Genomic DNA, 16354 nt, shown 5'->3' with positions numbered 1-16354 from the left:
CTACCAGCCACCCTCTTCTTTTTCTTTCTTTTCTTCCCGTTTTCTCTTAAAATCTCTTTTTTTCTAGTCTGTCCATCTTTTCCATTTTTTGTTTCTTTCCATTCATTTTAGCTCAGTGTTCCATGAAATAATTTAAAGTTTGTACAATACAGCAAAGTTTTAATAACATAGGACCAGACTTTCTGTGCGATGTTCTAATCCCTGTGTGTGGCATTTTCCCATAGTTCGCTCTTGCCCAGATCTCTCTCCTCCGCATCACGGGGTACTAAACTGCAGTGAGCGGACTGCCCCCTACAGGCTGGAGTGTTTGGTGCGCTGTGAACAGGGCTACAGGTTGCAGGGCAGAGCCAGACTCACCTGCCTGGCCAACTCGCAGTGGAGTGGACCACAGCCCCAGTGTGTCGGTAAGATAGTAGATCTATGTGTTAGATTTTTACTTTGCAAAAAAAACCTTCTTTAGATAAATGTATTATATTATAATATTTTAGATTAAACCTTTGTATTCCTCATAGAATCTTGGAGGAAAAGTATCACATTTTCTACAAAAATGATGAAACTGTTATAAACACTGATAGTAATGTTTCTTGAGCACCAAATTAGCATATCAGAAGGATTTCTGAAGGATTGCGTGACACTAAAGACTGGAGTAATTTATTCTCCATCTCAGAATAAATTACATTTGAAAAATTGTACAATATAAAAGTTATTTTAAGTTGTTTTATTAAACAGTATTAATATTTCAGTCTTATACTATTATTACTGTCTTTTGACTATTATTATTACTATTGACTATTATTACTGTTACTGTATCTTGACTATTATGTCTTACTATTATTATTACTCTATCTTGATCAAATAAAGCAGTGTAAATATCATACATTTAGCAAAACGCTAAAATTGCACCATGTCTACAAATGGCATAGACATCAATCCTACAAGAAGGCTCAAGCTTTGTTTTTATAACTGAGGGCCCTATCATACACCCAGCGCAATGCAGCAGCAGAAGTAGTTATCATTTTCACGTCTAGCATCACATTGTTTAAATAGCAAATGCACTTGTGCAGTATTTTTTGTGTTATTTAAAGGGAACGTTAGTAATATGTGCCTATAGGTGTGTGCACAATGTGTTTACACTATGCTTATTACACACACAGGGACGCGCAGCATTTTTAAATATTATTAATAAAAGGATTCCCCTCTGGAGAATCGTTACGTGTTTCCTCTTGCAAATTCCAGCATGTAAATAGCGAATCCGCCATGGCACGAGCACAAATGACTTTTAAAGGGAATGACAAGCCAGACCCACATCAAGATGTTTGGTCTGGAAACTCACCATTGACAGGGCTCAATCCGAGGGGCGGGATAAACGGTTGTCTTTCAAACTCCCTCTGCACACGATTAGATAGTGCTACAACCAACCAGATAAATGTGAAGTGGAGCTTGTGGGTGAAGATGGCTGTGTGAAGATGGCTGTTTGTGGGTGTTTCTTTGTCTCTCTATCTCAGTGCTTTATCAGACATAAACATACACACAGCAGCTAAGCTATGGCAGCATCTTTGCTAGTTTTTACCCATAAACCTAGCCCATGCTTGGTTTCACATATGAAAGCAAATTACATTAAAGGTGCAGTGTGTAGTATTTATGAGGATCTATTGACAGAAATGCAAAATAATATACATAGCTATGTTTTCAGTGGAGTATAAAGACCTTACATAAATGGACAAACTTCTCTACAGAGCACTAGGCACTCTCTGCTCCCTCCAACGACGACATTTGTGTCCTGTGTCGGCCTCCGTAGGTGATTGCAATTCACAACCTCGCCACTAGATGCCGCTAAAATCACTCACTGCACCTTTAAGTAAGCATGGCCAGCCAAAGTAATCTTTTATATATTTGATCAACTTCCATCTTGAGTGACTGTATGTATTTTGATCTGTCTCTCATGCTCCTGATCGTCAATCAGCCTTGCTTTGCTCTTCTCAGTTTCATCAATCTTTTGTAGTTCAGCCTTTGGCCCACTTGAGTCGTATGACATGTTTTCATGTCTTCACTGTAGTTCTTTTACTCTATTTCTCTCTGTGCTCATCAGTCTCTCTTGCTTTGGCAGTGCAGGGCGAATCTGATGTCAAATTGAAAATCATTTGTTTGTGGAAGTATGTGTGTGTTGAGGTTGTTTCCAAGAATGTCAAACAGTGTGGTCAACAACCGCTCTTACATTTCCCTTTCTGAATATATTTTTGCATGCTCTCTCTCACTCTCTTGCTCTCTCATTCTTTTGATTTATCTTTGTGGAAAATGTTTGATGCTTTTGTTTTACTGTGTCCCTTTTCTTTCTCTCTTTCTAAGAGGTGCGCTGTCCTCCGATTGTTACCTTGAAGCATATTCATCTGTCGCCCCCTACTTGTGGGGAAAAGGAGGTCAGGACCGGAACATTGTGTCAGTTAACCTGTCCCCGTAGTTATCGTCTTCTTGGTGACTCTAAAGTCAGATGTCTGCCTTCTGGAAACTGGAGTGACAATCTACAAAAAGCAACCTGTACAGGTGATTTGTTTACTGTTTCTGTTTGTAAGGACATACAAAAAAGGATATGTATTGCATGACCCTGTGCATATACGGGTATACATACATCCCTCTTTGATCCTGACTGTGTGTTGTAATATGATGTTTTGCAATGGGACAGATGTGCTGCCAGTAAAATGGGTCTGTTAAATTTGTTGCTGCTAAAACTTTTAAGATGATGAATAACAGAATATGTGGATGATCATCAAACAAAGGATGTGTGTAAAACTAAAGGATTCCAAGATCATACAACTCAAAAACTATCCCTCCAAGCTGGAACTGACAAAGGATCAATAAGTTTTGGCTTTCACCTCTAAACCTCTATGATTTACTAATAAGAGGAGAGATTGTGTTTGTGTATTTTTGTGAGCTTGTGGCTCATCAGTGTCTATAGAGATTAGGGAAGAGAGGGAAAAGTGTTTGCATCTGATCCAAGTTCTTTCTAGACAAAATATGAAGTATTTGTTTAGTTTGGAGGGACAGCAGAGGCTGTGTGATTAATAATCTCTACTACCTGAATGTGATAATAATTGACAGTGCAATCAGTGGCTCTCAACAGAGCAACACCGACAACTGCTCTATGCTCATAGACTCAACATGAATCTGAAATTGTGACAACTTTCATTTTTGTTCTTTTTTGGCCCAGTTACTGTAACAATGAAGTATTTGTTTGGTTTGGAGTGACAAAACACAGTCGATGTGTTTAATAAGTTCGACTCTGAGCTGCATGTGATAATGATACACCTCTATATATACGTCATATAAATTAAACACCAATAACGTCTCAACATGAATCATGAATCACGTGATCATCAAATGGATAATTCCCCCCCCCCCCCCGATGACAATTCTGTCATCGTTTACTCACCCTCAAGTTCCAAACCTGAATGACTTTATCCCTTCTGAGGAACATAAATAGTAATGTTTAACAGAATGTTCATGCTGCTCTTTTCCATATCCGGAAAAAAAAATACTGCAAACTCAGCATTTATGTTCTTTTGAGTACAAATAGTTAAATACACCTAAAGAGCTTTATTTTTACCCAAAGGGGGAATTCATAACTGGCAAGATGGACTTTTAATATAACGTGGCTGTCTATGCAATAGGGGGGAAAAAAATTAAACCAGTCCTGCATGACTAGAGCAAAAGAACACTGGGAATACAAGGCTGGGAATAAGAGTTTGATCAGTGACCAGTTGCAAAAAACTGCTTAGAAGTTAGTTATCTACATTTTTCTTCAAGACTAGTCCTAATTTTTTTAAAGTCTGTTACATAAAAAGGTAGATTAGTCTAATTTGAAATGGACAAGTTCAAGGTTCTTTGGTTAACTTGTTTAGTCAAACTTCTTAAATGGGACAGCCTTTAATATATAAAAGTTAATTATGATATAAGAATATCCTGTATGTTTCTGAGCTGAAAACATCCTTGTTAGTCAAAGAAAAGCTTTTATTGACACCAGGCCCAGCAAACAATCAATCTCAGAATGTGCTAAGCTGTGAAGTCAGAGTGTGGTGAAACACCGCCTTAACCGAAGAAGGTCTGATTCTGTAGCCCCGTTCACCGCCGGTTTGTGCATTGCATGTTATGGATAAATAACATAGGCCTACGTGGAACTAAACCGGATAGAACTTCCAAGCAATATACATGCTGCATAAGCTTAATTTTGATTCCAATATTATGAATGCATGGATGAACTTTTTTTTTTTAATGGATATCCAGCTGCGCATTTGTTCCTTCATTTCACCACGGATTCATTTGTAAACAAGACACTGGATTTGCAAATAGAATGAGATTAAATGAATGAATAAAACAACACTATTATGTCAGCAAAATTTTTTTTTAATATGTGATAATATTCCATTGTTACAGATCATTTGATATCTATTGATTATGTGTACGTGTCTAACTGAACATAACTTAGCACACTGTCAGAGGCTGGAGAATCCTTTATTTGAGGTGTTGTTGGTTCATTGTGTGACCAGACTCGGTTATAATGTACTGATTATTTCCTGACGTCATTTCTCACGTACATTCTTTGTCGCGGTAGCATTCTATGGCAGAGGGAGGCGAGATGTGAGTGAGAGTAATTAAATGCTCCAAAGCTGACATCTGGGCATTTCGGCTTTAATGAACAACCCGATAAGCTCGACCTGGAGAACACACGCTCTGTGTGTAAATCAAAGTTATGATTTATCAAAACGATTTCATTTACACTTGGGCACATAAATGTATTTCCACAAAACGGATATAAATCCAATCTTCAATTCCCACACAATATGCAGATTAAATGGAGTCCTCGTCACCGAAAACAACAGATATGAGCTGTATTTTTATTGATCATCAGCTAATTTCAAATTCATAGACCGCAAAACGAGCGAGTGCGGACACACTGGTAAGATCATTCAGTTTATTTACTTTTAATAGATATGATTGTATGTTGAGCACCTACTACTTTACTTTCGGTTAAATTTGTGGTAGTTTGTGCATTGGCTTAGTGAAGAGATAATTGTCTGTGGCGATGCGTGCTGTGGGGCTCCTTTCATATCTGGCTATTACATGACATATAGCCTATAACACACTCATACGTTTGTGCATTTGTTCAAAATGCTCCTGTTGTCTTCTGTGCCCAAACATGTTTGTTTGATATTTCATACATTTAAGAAGCTTGTTTTCTTTGAGCAGGTAAAATTAAAAGGTTCAGTTCAAATAACTGACTGCTCGTATTTATTGACAAAATTTTATACATGAGGATGCAGTGCATCATCAATGCATCGTGATAGCGAATTGAACCGAATCGATGACATGATAATCGTAATCTAACCGAATCGTGAGACAAAGTAATAGTGCTGACATGTTTTAAGTGCAAGTTGTTTTTAGATTAAAACGCTCAAACATGCATTTTAGTCTGGGACTAGCTTTAAGTCTTGTCTGTGAAACCAGGGGATATACCGACATTGTAGGCCTAAAGCTGGTTGAAACAAACTCAGCAAACTTTTCCTTTAAGAAGCAAAATAGTTTTTAATAGATAATGAAAATTGTTGTTATTTATTCTTCCACTTCCAAACCTGTATGACTGACTTTCTTCTGCTGAACACAAAACAAGATATTTAGACAAATTTTGTAACCATTGTTTGGACAAACCAACAGAGGCATTTCTCAAAATACCTTCTTTTATGTTCTACAGAAGAAAATAATTCACACAGGTTTGGAACAACGTGAGGGTGAGTAAATGACAACAGAATTTTTGAGTGAACTATACCTTTAAGAAATTTGGATTTTTTTTTTAAACGATAAAGAAAACATATTGTATTTCAATAACTGATGAAGAAAATATATTATTTTTCAAGTGTAACATAAGAACATACAGTAAACGGGGGCTGTCAAGCTCAAAAAGGCATAACATCTTTTTACATTTTACATTTACATTTAATCATTTAGCAGACGCTTTTATCCAAAGCGACTTACAAAAAAGGGACAGCAATAGAAGCAACGAAACAAACAAGGCCAACAACCTGCAGGTCCTGTAAGAAGTCTCAGTTAATCGAGCACAGTTTTACATTACAGCTGTTTTACATGAAGCATAGGATTAAATGTGAGATAATGAGTGACATCATTGTCATGTTTACATCAGTAATTGAATCAGTAATTGGTAATGGGGTTGACGTTATGGAGACTTTTCAATCCTGAACTGATTTTCTCCTCTTTTGTAGATATAGAGCCTCCGTGGATTCAGTGCCCTGGTGATGTCATCACAGAGACAGATGAACATCAGAGGTCAGCTAACGTCAGTTTGAGCGCACCCATGCTGAGAGACAATTCTGGAGATGAGGTGAGTTTTCCATCAGCCCCCCCCCCCCCTATTTCCCCCTTTCAAATTAAAAAGTTAACAAGTTTGTGCATGTCGTTTTAAAATGTGATCTTGCCTTTCTTCCTCAGGTTGTGGTGCAGGTGACCCCCGTTCTAAACCCCATGCAGCCTTTCCCTATAGGAACTGAGTTCATAACATACACAGCAACCGACCGCACAGGAAACAAGGCCAACTGCTCTTTCACTGTTACTGTAGTTGGTAAGGTTGAATTCCTTGTGCAACTAATTTTTTTACAATGCAAAAACAAAACTACAACATAATATATTATTAACTATACTCAGTTTACTATTATAAATACTTAATTATTAATTGTTTTGTACAGTTCCTGTCTTGTACCACTTTTTGATTAGATTTTGCAACATTTAAAAAAAATCTCTTTCCTTAGATACGGAACCACCTTTGATTGACAGGTGTCGATCTCCACCCACCGTTAAGGCCTCTGGGAGAAAAACCGCAGTATACTGGGAAGAACCGCAGTTTTCAGACAACTCTGGTACATATAAATTAATTTAAAAGAGAGGAAAAGGTGTTTAAATAGGAGAAAGGATACTCATGAATATTAATTAGGTCATACTACAATAATTTAACGTGATATTTTACTGTTTTAATAAATATAGGCCGCAAAAAAGGAACAATGTCTATTGTTAGGCCACAATTATCATGTCTATAGTTTATTTTCTTGTTCAGATTAAATATTAAACAGATTCAGGAAAAAATGTAGGCCTTTCTGGAAAGACCTTGAATGTGAGCATTTGTGCGTGAGAAAATGCATCTTTAGGGATTGACGTTTGGTAGAATCATCACAGAGGATTCACTTCAGAACACCTGTGGAGGTTGAACAAGGTTGAATAAACTTTTACAGTAGCTGCAGAGAATGGAAATAGTTTGATTTATGAACGTTTTTAATAACTCTGGGAAGGAAATGTATTCCTACAAAAAAAATATTAATTGAATTGGCTCCATAAGCAGCAATAAGGATTGGAATCATGATTTTAGTCTCGGATGGGTGAAATGTTTTTAGTTTTTCTTATTGCAAATCTAGTGAAGAAAGAAAGAAATGAGGTATATGATATGGTGATTATGGAGAATGGCGATTATTGGGATAAAACAAGGAAAGAAAACATAAGAGAAATCATTTATACACACAAAGGCATTTGTACAAATGCACATGGACTCCAAATTCTGCAAGATAATTCATTTAGTTCTTAACCAGTTCAGACGTGAATACACACACACTTTTCCAGAGAGAAGTTCCAGGGCTATTCCAAACTGTCTGACAAATGTCTGGGTCTGGCGGGTTTTGGAGGGAGTTTTGTCTGTACTAAATATAAACTAGCGTCAGGGTGTGGGCATGGAAAAACAAAACATGCTGACGTTGGGGCAGCGTGGTGTGACGTCGACAAGCAAGCCTCAGTGTGGTTAAAACCTTATTTTAGTGGATATATGTATGAAGGTTTCATTATAGTTATGGGTACTATGTGCATGCAATGCTAATAAGTATGAGTGTATTTGTGTGTGTCTTTGAGTGTGTGGAGTGTATATGATTCTTGAAAGGCTCTATTGTCTGACCGCAGTGTAGCACTCTTAGTTCTGTGCCATTAAACAATCTAGCAATTACTCTCCTCTGGCACCAAGGCCTGTTATTCCCAGGCCTCATGAGGAGCTGTACAGTAGCATATCAGCCTTTGTAGGACTTTGTGGTTGACCAGAGCGAGTCATTGTGGAGCTCCGCATTGCTCCTTGTGGTAAATGTCTATGAAAGTACCTGTTAACATCATTGGCTACTGCCAGATTGCACAACTAAGGCAATGTCTGGGATATTGCAAACAGATGCAGACATACAGTAACAGTATATACACACTACATTGCCAAATGTGGACACCCACTTCGAATTAATAGGTTTAGCTGTTCTAGTAATTCCAGTGAAGATATATCTTAATGCTTAACATTACAATGATTTTCTAAAGATTTGTGTACTTCTGTAACTGGTCCTACTCGACCCACACCGAGAGAGATTCGAACGGGGGTCTCCAGCATGGGAGTTTGGTGTGCTAACAAGGAAGCTAAGGACAGCAGCTGCTAGAGTTAGTCACCTCGACAGGGGAGTAAAGTTTACATGCACAGCTCTTACTGGCCTACATCTTTTGTGCAAATTTGTTGCAATGTTTTTTTCTGCTCCAGCACGATGATACACCAGTTCACAAAGTGAAGTCCACAGAGAATTACTAAGTCTGTACAAAGCCCAGACCTGACCTCCACTGAACACCTTTGGGATGATTTTAGAAACCCTTGTGTCTGAATGGGAACAAATCTTGCTTCCATGTTCCAGCATCTAGTTGAAAGCCTTCCCAAAAGTGTGTAAGCTGTTAAAGCCACATAGAGATTAATACAGATGGTTTTGATATTAAATATGTGCTCTTACTTTTATGATATGTATTGTACAGTACCATTTCAAACATCTCAGGGGTAGGTGTTTTTTTGAAAGAATTTTGAAAGAAGCCTCTTATACTCACCAAGGCTGCATTTATTGGATCAAAAAAAATACAGTGATATTGTGAAATATTATTACAATTTAAAATAATTACCTTTTTTTATTTTAATATATTTTAAAATGCAATTTATTCATGTGATGGCAAAGCTGAATTTTTGTTTTCAGGGTCACATGATCCTTCAATAATTCTAATATGCTGATTTAGTGCTGAAGAAAAATGTATTATTATTATCAATGTTGAAAAAATATTTTTGTGGAAACCATGATACATGTTTTGAGATATATCATTCTATACTTTAATTAATAGAAAGATCAAAAGAACAGCATTTATTTGATATTGAATATTTTTTGTTACAATGTAAAAGTCTTTGTGGTCCCTCTTGATTAAAGTTTTTTTAAAGTATTAATTTCTTTCATCTTAAACTGCAGATGTAAAGAAAGATTATATACCCTCTTTTGAACTGTAGTGTATAATATAATGTGGTACTTCTTAGCCTGTTATTTGTTACGGTATTTGTTTATTTTTATTTCTCAGGAGCCTATCTGAATATCTCCAGTACTCACTCATCCGGTGATGTATTTCCTGTGGGAAAAACTTCAGTTTACTACACAGCCACTGACCCTTCCGGCAACAATCGAACTTGTGAACTCATAATTACTGTACAAGGTATGTACAATAAGGACTTTGAATAGACTTTCTCATTGTTGACTAAGAAGTTAATTTCTCAAAACATATCTATTACTCTAGTTTGTTTCATGCCAAGATTTGTTTGTTTTGTTTTTTAAGAAAGTGTAATCTGTCTTTGGATCTGTCTAGCCAGTTAAGCTAAATGCTGTGAATTTTTCCAGATTACACTGTTCCTAATTAAATAAACTAGTTAATTCACTGGCACTGAAGGATGTTTCTAACCCCAGGCTCAACCTGTGAGAAGCCATTTGTGCCAGTGAATGCAGATTTCTCTTGTGCTAAGACGGAGAAAGGGATGAACTGCAGTCTGATATGCAGACAAGGCTACAGTCTTGCCCAGGATGCTGTTCACAGCTACTTTTGCGCCAATAATGGAATCTGGGAGCCGCCCCGCTCACCAGACAGACCTGATTGCTCCCGTGAGTATTGCTTCACTGTTACTCAACATTTGTCTTTAATTTTTGCTCTACTGTTCATAATTTCCTCTTTCAAGACACAGATTCGTACACATAATATCTTACACAGTGCAGATACAAATGTTCTGTTTTTTATACTTTTCTTTGATATTTCTATGTATCTCCTGTGTACAGTAAACAGAATTGCAAACAATGGCTTTAAGCCTTTTGAGATGCTGTTTAAAGCATCCCGTTGTGATGATCTTGACTTGCTAAAGTCCTTCACGGGAGAATTTTCAACCGCTCTCAAAGATATGGTAAGATCTGACACATAGACATGCGCATATACTGTACCCACATGACATTTTATCTTGTTAACCCTCATGTTTTTTTTCTCTTAACAATAACCATAATCCCACAGGTCCCTAACATCTGCGGTGGAGATGATGTCACCTGCAAACTGGAAATTAATTTACCTGGACAATGCCTAGAGTATAACTATGACTATCCAAATGGATTTGCTATTGGTAAATAATGGCATGCTATTGTGGAATGATTTTATCCTTTTCACCAAGAAATATTGTTATTGTTAACTAAAACTATTAAAAATAGGTACTTTTGGAAAATGAAATAAAGCTAAAATAAAATATAATGTTAAATATAAAACTTTAAACTTCAAAACTTAAATAAAAATTAGAAATGTAGAAACTACCTGAAATAAGTTGAAGTTGAAGAGTACGAAATAAATTACTAAAACTGAAGCTAAATAAAAAAATTACAACAACTACAACAAAAATCAACAACATATAAAACATTTAAGAATATAACACCTAAATCGAAATATTTATAAACATTAATAATAGTATATACATAATACTAAAATAAAACTTTCACCTAGCAATTAAACAATTTTTGATTGATTGTTATTTCCAAAAGTGCTTCTTTATCCTCAAAACCCCCTTCATAAAAGGGCAATTTGTACTACCTGTCATAAATTGATCCTTTGGGGAGCCAAAGAGCTGAGCCAGCAATCCTAACAAGCTGAAATGGTCACAATGTTGTTTTGGTATTTTCTCAAATGCTGTTAATCTAAAACTAGTTAATCATACTAACTACAAACTAACTACTCTTTCTGCTATATCAAACAAACATATGTTTCATATTTTAGGGATTATCTGTAATGTTCACATGTTAGCAATAAGTTATTTTAATATCCCTGATCCATCATAATGTTTATTATGAATGGTTACATGCACAATCTTATGCTGCTTATGCACTGATTAGCAGAAAAAAAGAAGAAAGTAGAACGGTTTACTGAAAACTAATTTTTATAGTATTTGTAAGATGATTTTTAAATTGTTTTCAACATTTTGTTCCACATAAAGTCTTAGGGCAAAATTTCCCAAACAGCAAATTAGTGTGGGAGCGCAAAACAAAAAAGCGCTAATAAGAGGGGAAAGTTCTGCGTGTGATCTACTGACGACGTGCAAATTAAAGAACACAGACGCACATTTCCATAATGACCAATGCAATCTACCAGGAGCAGCACAAATGAGCTTCTGGTTTATTATGCTTTTTGGGGGCTTTAAATAATGCCGCAAATAACAGTAAATTGACTAGCACAAACGTTAGTAAATCACCTTGGATGATTCACTCTCCTCCCATAAATTGTGTATCTGAAAGGGAAACGAATGCATATGCAATAAGGTCAGCCGCAAAAATTACACTTATTTTTAGCACTATTTACTGCATGACTTTAGTAATTCCTGACAGTACAGGTCCTTCTAAAAAAATGTGCATATGTGATAAAAGTTCATTATTTTCCATAATGTAATGATAAAAATTCAACTTTCATATATTTTAGATTCATTGCACACCAACTGAAATATTTCAGGTCTTTTATTACTGATGATTTTGGCATACAGCTCATGAAAACCCACAATTCCCATCTCAAAAAATTTGCATATTTCTTCCGACCAATAAAAGAAAAGTGTTTTTAATACAAAAAAAAGTCAACCTTCAAATAATTATGTTCAGTTATGCACTCAATACTTGGTCGGGAATCCTTTTGCAGAAATGACTGCTTCAGTGCGGCGTGGCATGGAGGCGATCAGCCTGTGGCACTGCTGAGGTGTTATGGAGGCCCAGGATGCTTCGATAGCGGCCTTAAGCTCATCCAGAGTGTTGGGTCTTGCGTCTCTCAACTTTCTCTTCACAATATCCCACAGATTCTCTATGGGGTTCAGGTCAAGAGAGTTGGCAGGCGAATTGAGCACAGTAATACCATGGTCAGTAAACCATTTACCAGTGGTTTTGGCACTGCTGCCAGGTCGTGCTGAAAAACGAAATCTTCATCTCCATAAAGCTTTTCAGCAGATGGAAGCATGAAGTGCTCCAAAATCTCCTGATAGCTAGCTGCATTGACCCTGCCCTTGATAAAACACAGTGGACCAACACCCCCAGCTGACATGGCACCCCAGACCATCACTGACTGGGTACTTGACACTGGACTTCAGGCATTTTGGCATTTCCTTCTCCCAGTCTTCCTCCAGACTCTGGCACCTTGATTTCTGAATGACATGCAAAATTTGCTTTCATCCGAAAAAAGTACTTTGGACCACTGAGCAACAGTCCAATGCTGCTTCTCTGTAGCCCAAAAGTGGCTTGACCTGGGGAATGCGGCACCTGTAGCCCATTTCCTGCACACGCCTGTGCACGGTGGCTCTGGATGTTTCTACTCCAGACTCAGTCCACTGCTTCCGCAGGTCCCCCAAGGTCTGGAATCGGTCCTTCTCCACAATCTTCCTCAGGGTCCGGTCACCTCTTCTCGTTGTGCAGCGTTTTTTGCCACACTTTTTCCTTCCCACTGAGGTGCCTTGATACAGCACTCTGGGAACAGTCTATTCATTCAGAAAAAAAATTCTGTGTCTTACCCTCTCGCTTGAGGGTGTCAATGATGGCCTTCTGGACAGCAGTCAGGTCGGCAGTCTTACCCATGATTGCGGTTTTGAGTAATGAACCAGGCTGGAAGTTTTTAAAAGCCTCAGGAATCTTTTGCAGGTGTTTAGAGGTAATTAGTTGATTCAGATGATTAGGTTAATAGCTCGTTTAGAGAACCTTTCCATGATATGCTAATTTGTTGAGACCTATAAATAATAAAAATAAAATAATGAACTTTTATCATATATGCACATTTTTTGAGAAGGACCTGTATGGTTTTAAAGCCAAAAGAGTGTTTGCGGTGGTGCAAGCTGTTAGTAAATCTGGCCATAATCATTCTTACATTTTTATATTCTTTTGTTATTGATTAAATTTGCCATATAATATATTTTCTTCTTCTCTTCAGGTCCTGGAGGATGGGGTAGTAATTGGGGCTCTCAGAATGGTCAGGACTATGCATATTTTGACACTGGTTTTGCTCCAGAGCACCACATACAGCAAGATGACGCATCACAGCATGGCTATCACATGAGGACCAAACGCCATCGGAAAATCACTGGCCCTACCAGAGAGCAGAAGATACAAATTCATTTCAACATCACAGGTAGAGAAATACCAACTTTTGGGCTAGTTAGGCCCTGTGTTGGTTTTGCACCTGTTGATAATTAGGCTTTGTTTACACTGGCACAAAATAATCCTTTTTTTTTTTACTCACATCTGACACTGATTGGAATTTATTGCACATGTGCAAACACAAAAATCTGCACGAGATCCATTTTTTTTTGCATGCATTCTGAACCACTTCAAAATGTGTTTTTAAATCAGATACATCTTCAATATCTGGACATCTGACCTATATCTAAATGCATATTTACTTTTGGAATTCCACAATTCCCACGTCTTTACCCACGTCACACTTACAAATAATCATATCGCGTATAAGAAGAATGCCTCCTCTCATGCTGATTGGATAGATCAGTTAGAACACGATCTATGTTAGGAACATAGATCGTGTTCCTCCCGAACTTTTTGTTAATAAAATATCATAATGATAGCTTTTTAATGTCATAAAAGTGGATGTGCCTGTATGCACTCGCACTAAAACGCTCAGCTTTTTTATTGAGAAATTTTATATGTTAGAAATTAGAAACATTGGAGCATAGAAACTGCTTTTCAACATCTGCCTAGTAAAAATTTTAAATACAGGTGCTGGTCATATAATTAGAATATCATCAAAAAGTTTATTTATTTCACTAATTACATTCAAAAAGTGAAACTTGTATATTATATTCATTCATTACACAAAGATTTTATATATTTAAATTTTTTATTTATTTTAATTATAATGATTATAACTGACAACTAAGGAAAATCCCAAATTCAGTTTCTCAGAAAATTAGAATATTGTGAAAAGGTTCAATATTAAAGACACCTGGTGCAACACTCTTATCAGCAAATTAACTCAAAACACATGCAAAGGCCTTAAATGGTCTTTCAGTCTAGTTCTGTAGGCTACACAATCATGGGAAGACTGCTGACTTGACATTTGTCTAAAAGATGACCAATGGCACCCTGCACAAGGAGGGCAAGACACAAAAGGTCTTTGCAAAATAGACTGGCTGTTTACAGAGCTCTGTGTCTAAGCACATTAATAGAGAGGCAAAGGGAAGGAAAATATGTGGTAAAAAACAAACAATACAAACAATAGGGATGTACAAACAATAGGGATAACGGCACCCTGGAGAGGATTGTAAAACAAAACCCATTAAAAATGTGGGGGAGATTTATAAAGAGTGGCCTGCAGCTGGAGTCAGTGCTTCAAAAACCACTACGCACAGATGTATGTAAGACATGGGTTTCAGCTGTCGCCACAGCTTTTCAGAATGGGTTTCAGAAGTTTCCACGGTCACTGATGGTTTGGGGTGCCATATCATCTGCTGGTGTTGGTCCACTGTGTTTTCTGAGGTCCAAGGTCACCATAGCCATATACCAGGAAGTTTTAGAGCACTTCATACTTCCTGCTGCTGACCAACTTTATGGAGATGCAGATTTCACTTTCCAACAGGACTTGGCACCTGCACACAGTGCCAAAGCAACCAGTACCTGGTTTAAGGACTATGGTATCCCTGTCCTAATTGGCCAGCAAACTACACTGACCTTAACCCCATAGAAAATCTATGGGGTATTGTGAAGAGGAAGATGCAATATGCCAGACACAACAATGCAGAAGAGCTGAAGGCCACTCTCAGAGCAACCTGGGCTCTCATAACACCTGAGCAGTGCCACAGACTGATCGACTCCATGCCACGCCGCATTGCTGCAGTAATTCAGGCAAAAGGAGCCACAACTAAGTATTGAGTGCTGTACATAATCATATTTTTCATGTTCATACTTTTAAGTTGGCCAAGATTTCTAAAAATCCTTTCTTTGTATTGGTCTTAAGTAATATTCTAATTTTCTGAGATACTCAATTTAGGATTTTCCTTAGTTGCCAGTTATAATCATCCAAATTAAAAGAAGTAAACATTTGAAATATATCAGTCTTTGTGTAATGAATTAATATAATATACAAGTTTCACTTTTTAAATGGAATTAGTAAAATAAATCAACTTTTTGCTGATATTGTAATTATATGACCAGCACCTGTATAACAGCTTTGCTGCTGAAAGCTACATTATGCTTCTTAACTACAAGGCGACAACTTTGCTGTTTTTGAAAATTAAACACACAAGCTTTACTATTACATAAGGACACTGTACAGGCACACACAGGTAATTTACTCTCTCTCTCGTCTCTCATTAATTCATTTGATTTAATTCAAATAAATGTAATCTTACTGCACTACTTTATTTCAATTCATAATTCTAGATCTAATGAGCCATAGATAGTCTATGTGTTTAGTCAGTTTTTGCACGGCAAACATCCATGATAGCTTTTAACTTATCCAAGTTGGCAAATAATAATGGTGCCACCTGATTTTAATTATATAAATAATTTTAGTTTGGCGATTAAAACACTGTTTCATTAGGACTTGCAGTGTAAATTATATTTACACCCAAATCCAGTTGCAACTTCTTCCAACACCATTCCTTTTCCCCAGCAAGCATCCCACTGCCCTTGTCGAGGAATGACTCTGCGGAAATGGTCAATCAAAAACGTTTACTGAGAGCACTTGAGCAGCTGACCAATCGACTTAAGCGGACACTGAGCAAGCAACCGTTCTCTACCTTCCATGTATCGTCAGAGATGATCGTAGCGGACCCCAAATCATTGGAAAGTAAAAAGGCTACACTGTATTGCCGGCCAGGGTCTGTTCTCAAAGGCAGGGTGTGTGGTGAGTTTGAAAATGAAATTCACATTCACCAGGGCATATCTGATATAGATTCAGGAGTGAAAAATATGACGGGTATCTG

General features: G+C 37.2%; 1 protein-coding gene across 2 annotated transcripts in view; it reads left to right on the top strand.

Moving 5' to 3' along the window:
- The window catches only part of svep1 (sushi, von Willebrand factor type A, EGF and pentraxin domain containing 1), a 105071-nt gene that overhangs the window by 53636 nt on the left and 35081 nt on the right, over positions 1-16354 (top strand). For both annotated transcript variants that reach the window (XM_067443961.1, XM_067443952.1), the window contains exons 6-16: positions 225-404; positions 2347-2541; positions 6270-6388; positions 6496-6625; positions 6813-6920; positions 9454-9585; positions 9834-10025; positions 10197-10318; positions 10423-10528; positions 13348-13545; positions 16042-16275. In XM_067443961.1, the coding sequence (XP_067300062.1) occupies positions 225-404; positions 2347-2541; positions 6270-6388; positions 6496-6625; positions 6813-6920; positions 9454-9585; positions 9834-10025; positions 10197-10318; positions 10423-10528; positions 13348-13545; positions 16042-16275 (1716 nt within the window). The remainder of the gene's footprint in view (positions 1-224; positions 405-2346; positions 2542-6269; positions 6389-6495; positions 6626-6812; positions 6921-9453; positions 9586-9833; positions 10026-10196; positions 10319-10422; positions 10529-13347; positions 13546-16041; positions 16276-16354) is intronic.

Source organism: Pseudorasbora parva, chromosome 1 (assembly GCF_024679245.1).
Source record: "Pseudorasbora parva isolate DD20220531a chromosome 1, ASM2467924v1, whole genome shotgun sequence".
Taxonomy (NCBI): domain Eukaryota; kingdom Metazoa; phylum Chordata; class Actinopteri; order Cypriniformes; family Gobionidae; genus Pseudorasbora; species Pseudorasbora parva.
Note: the sequence above shows the minus strand (reverse complement) of the source record. Positions and strands in the feature narration are given on the sequence as shown.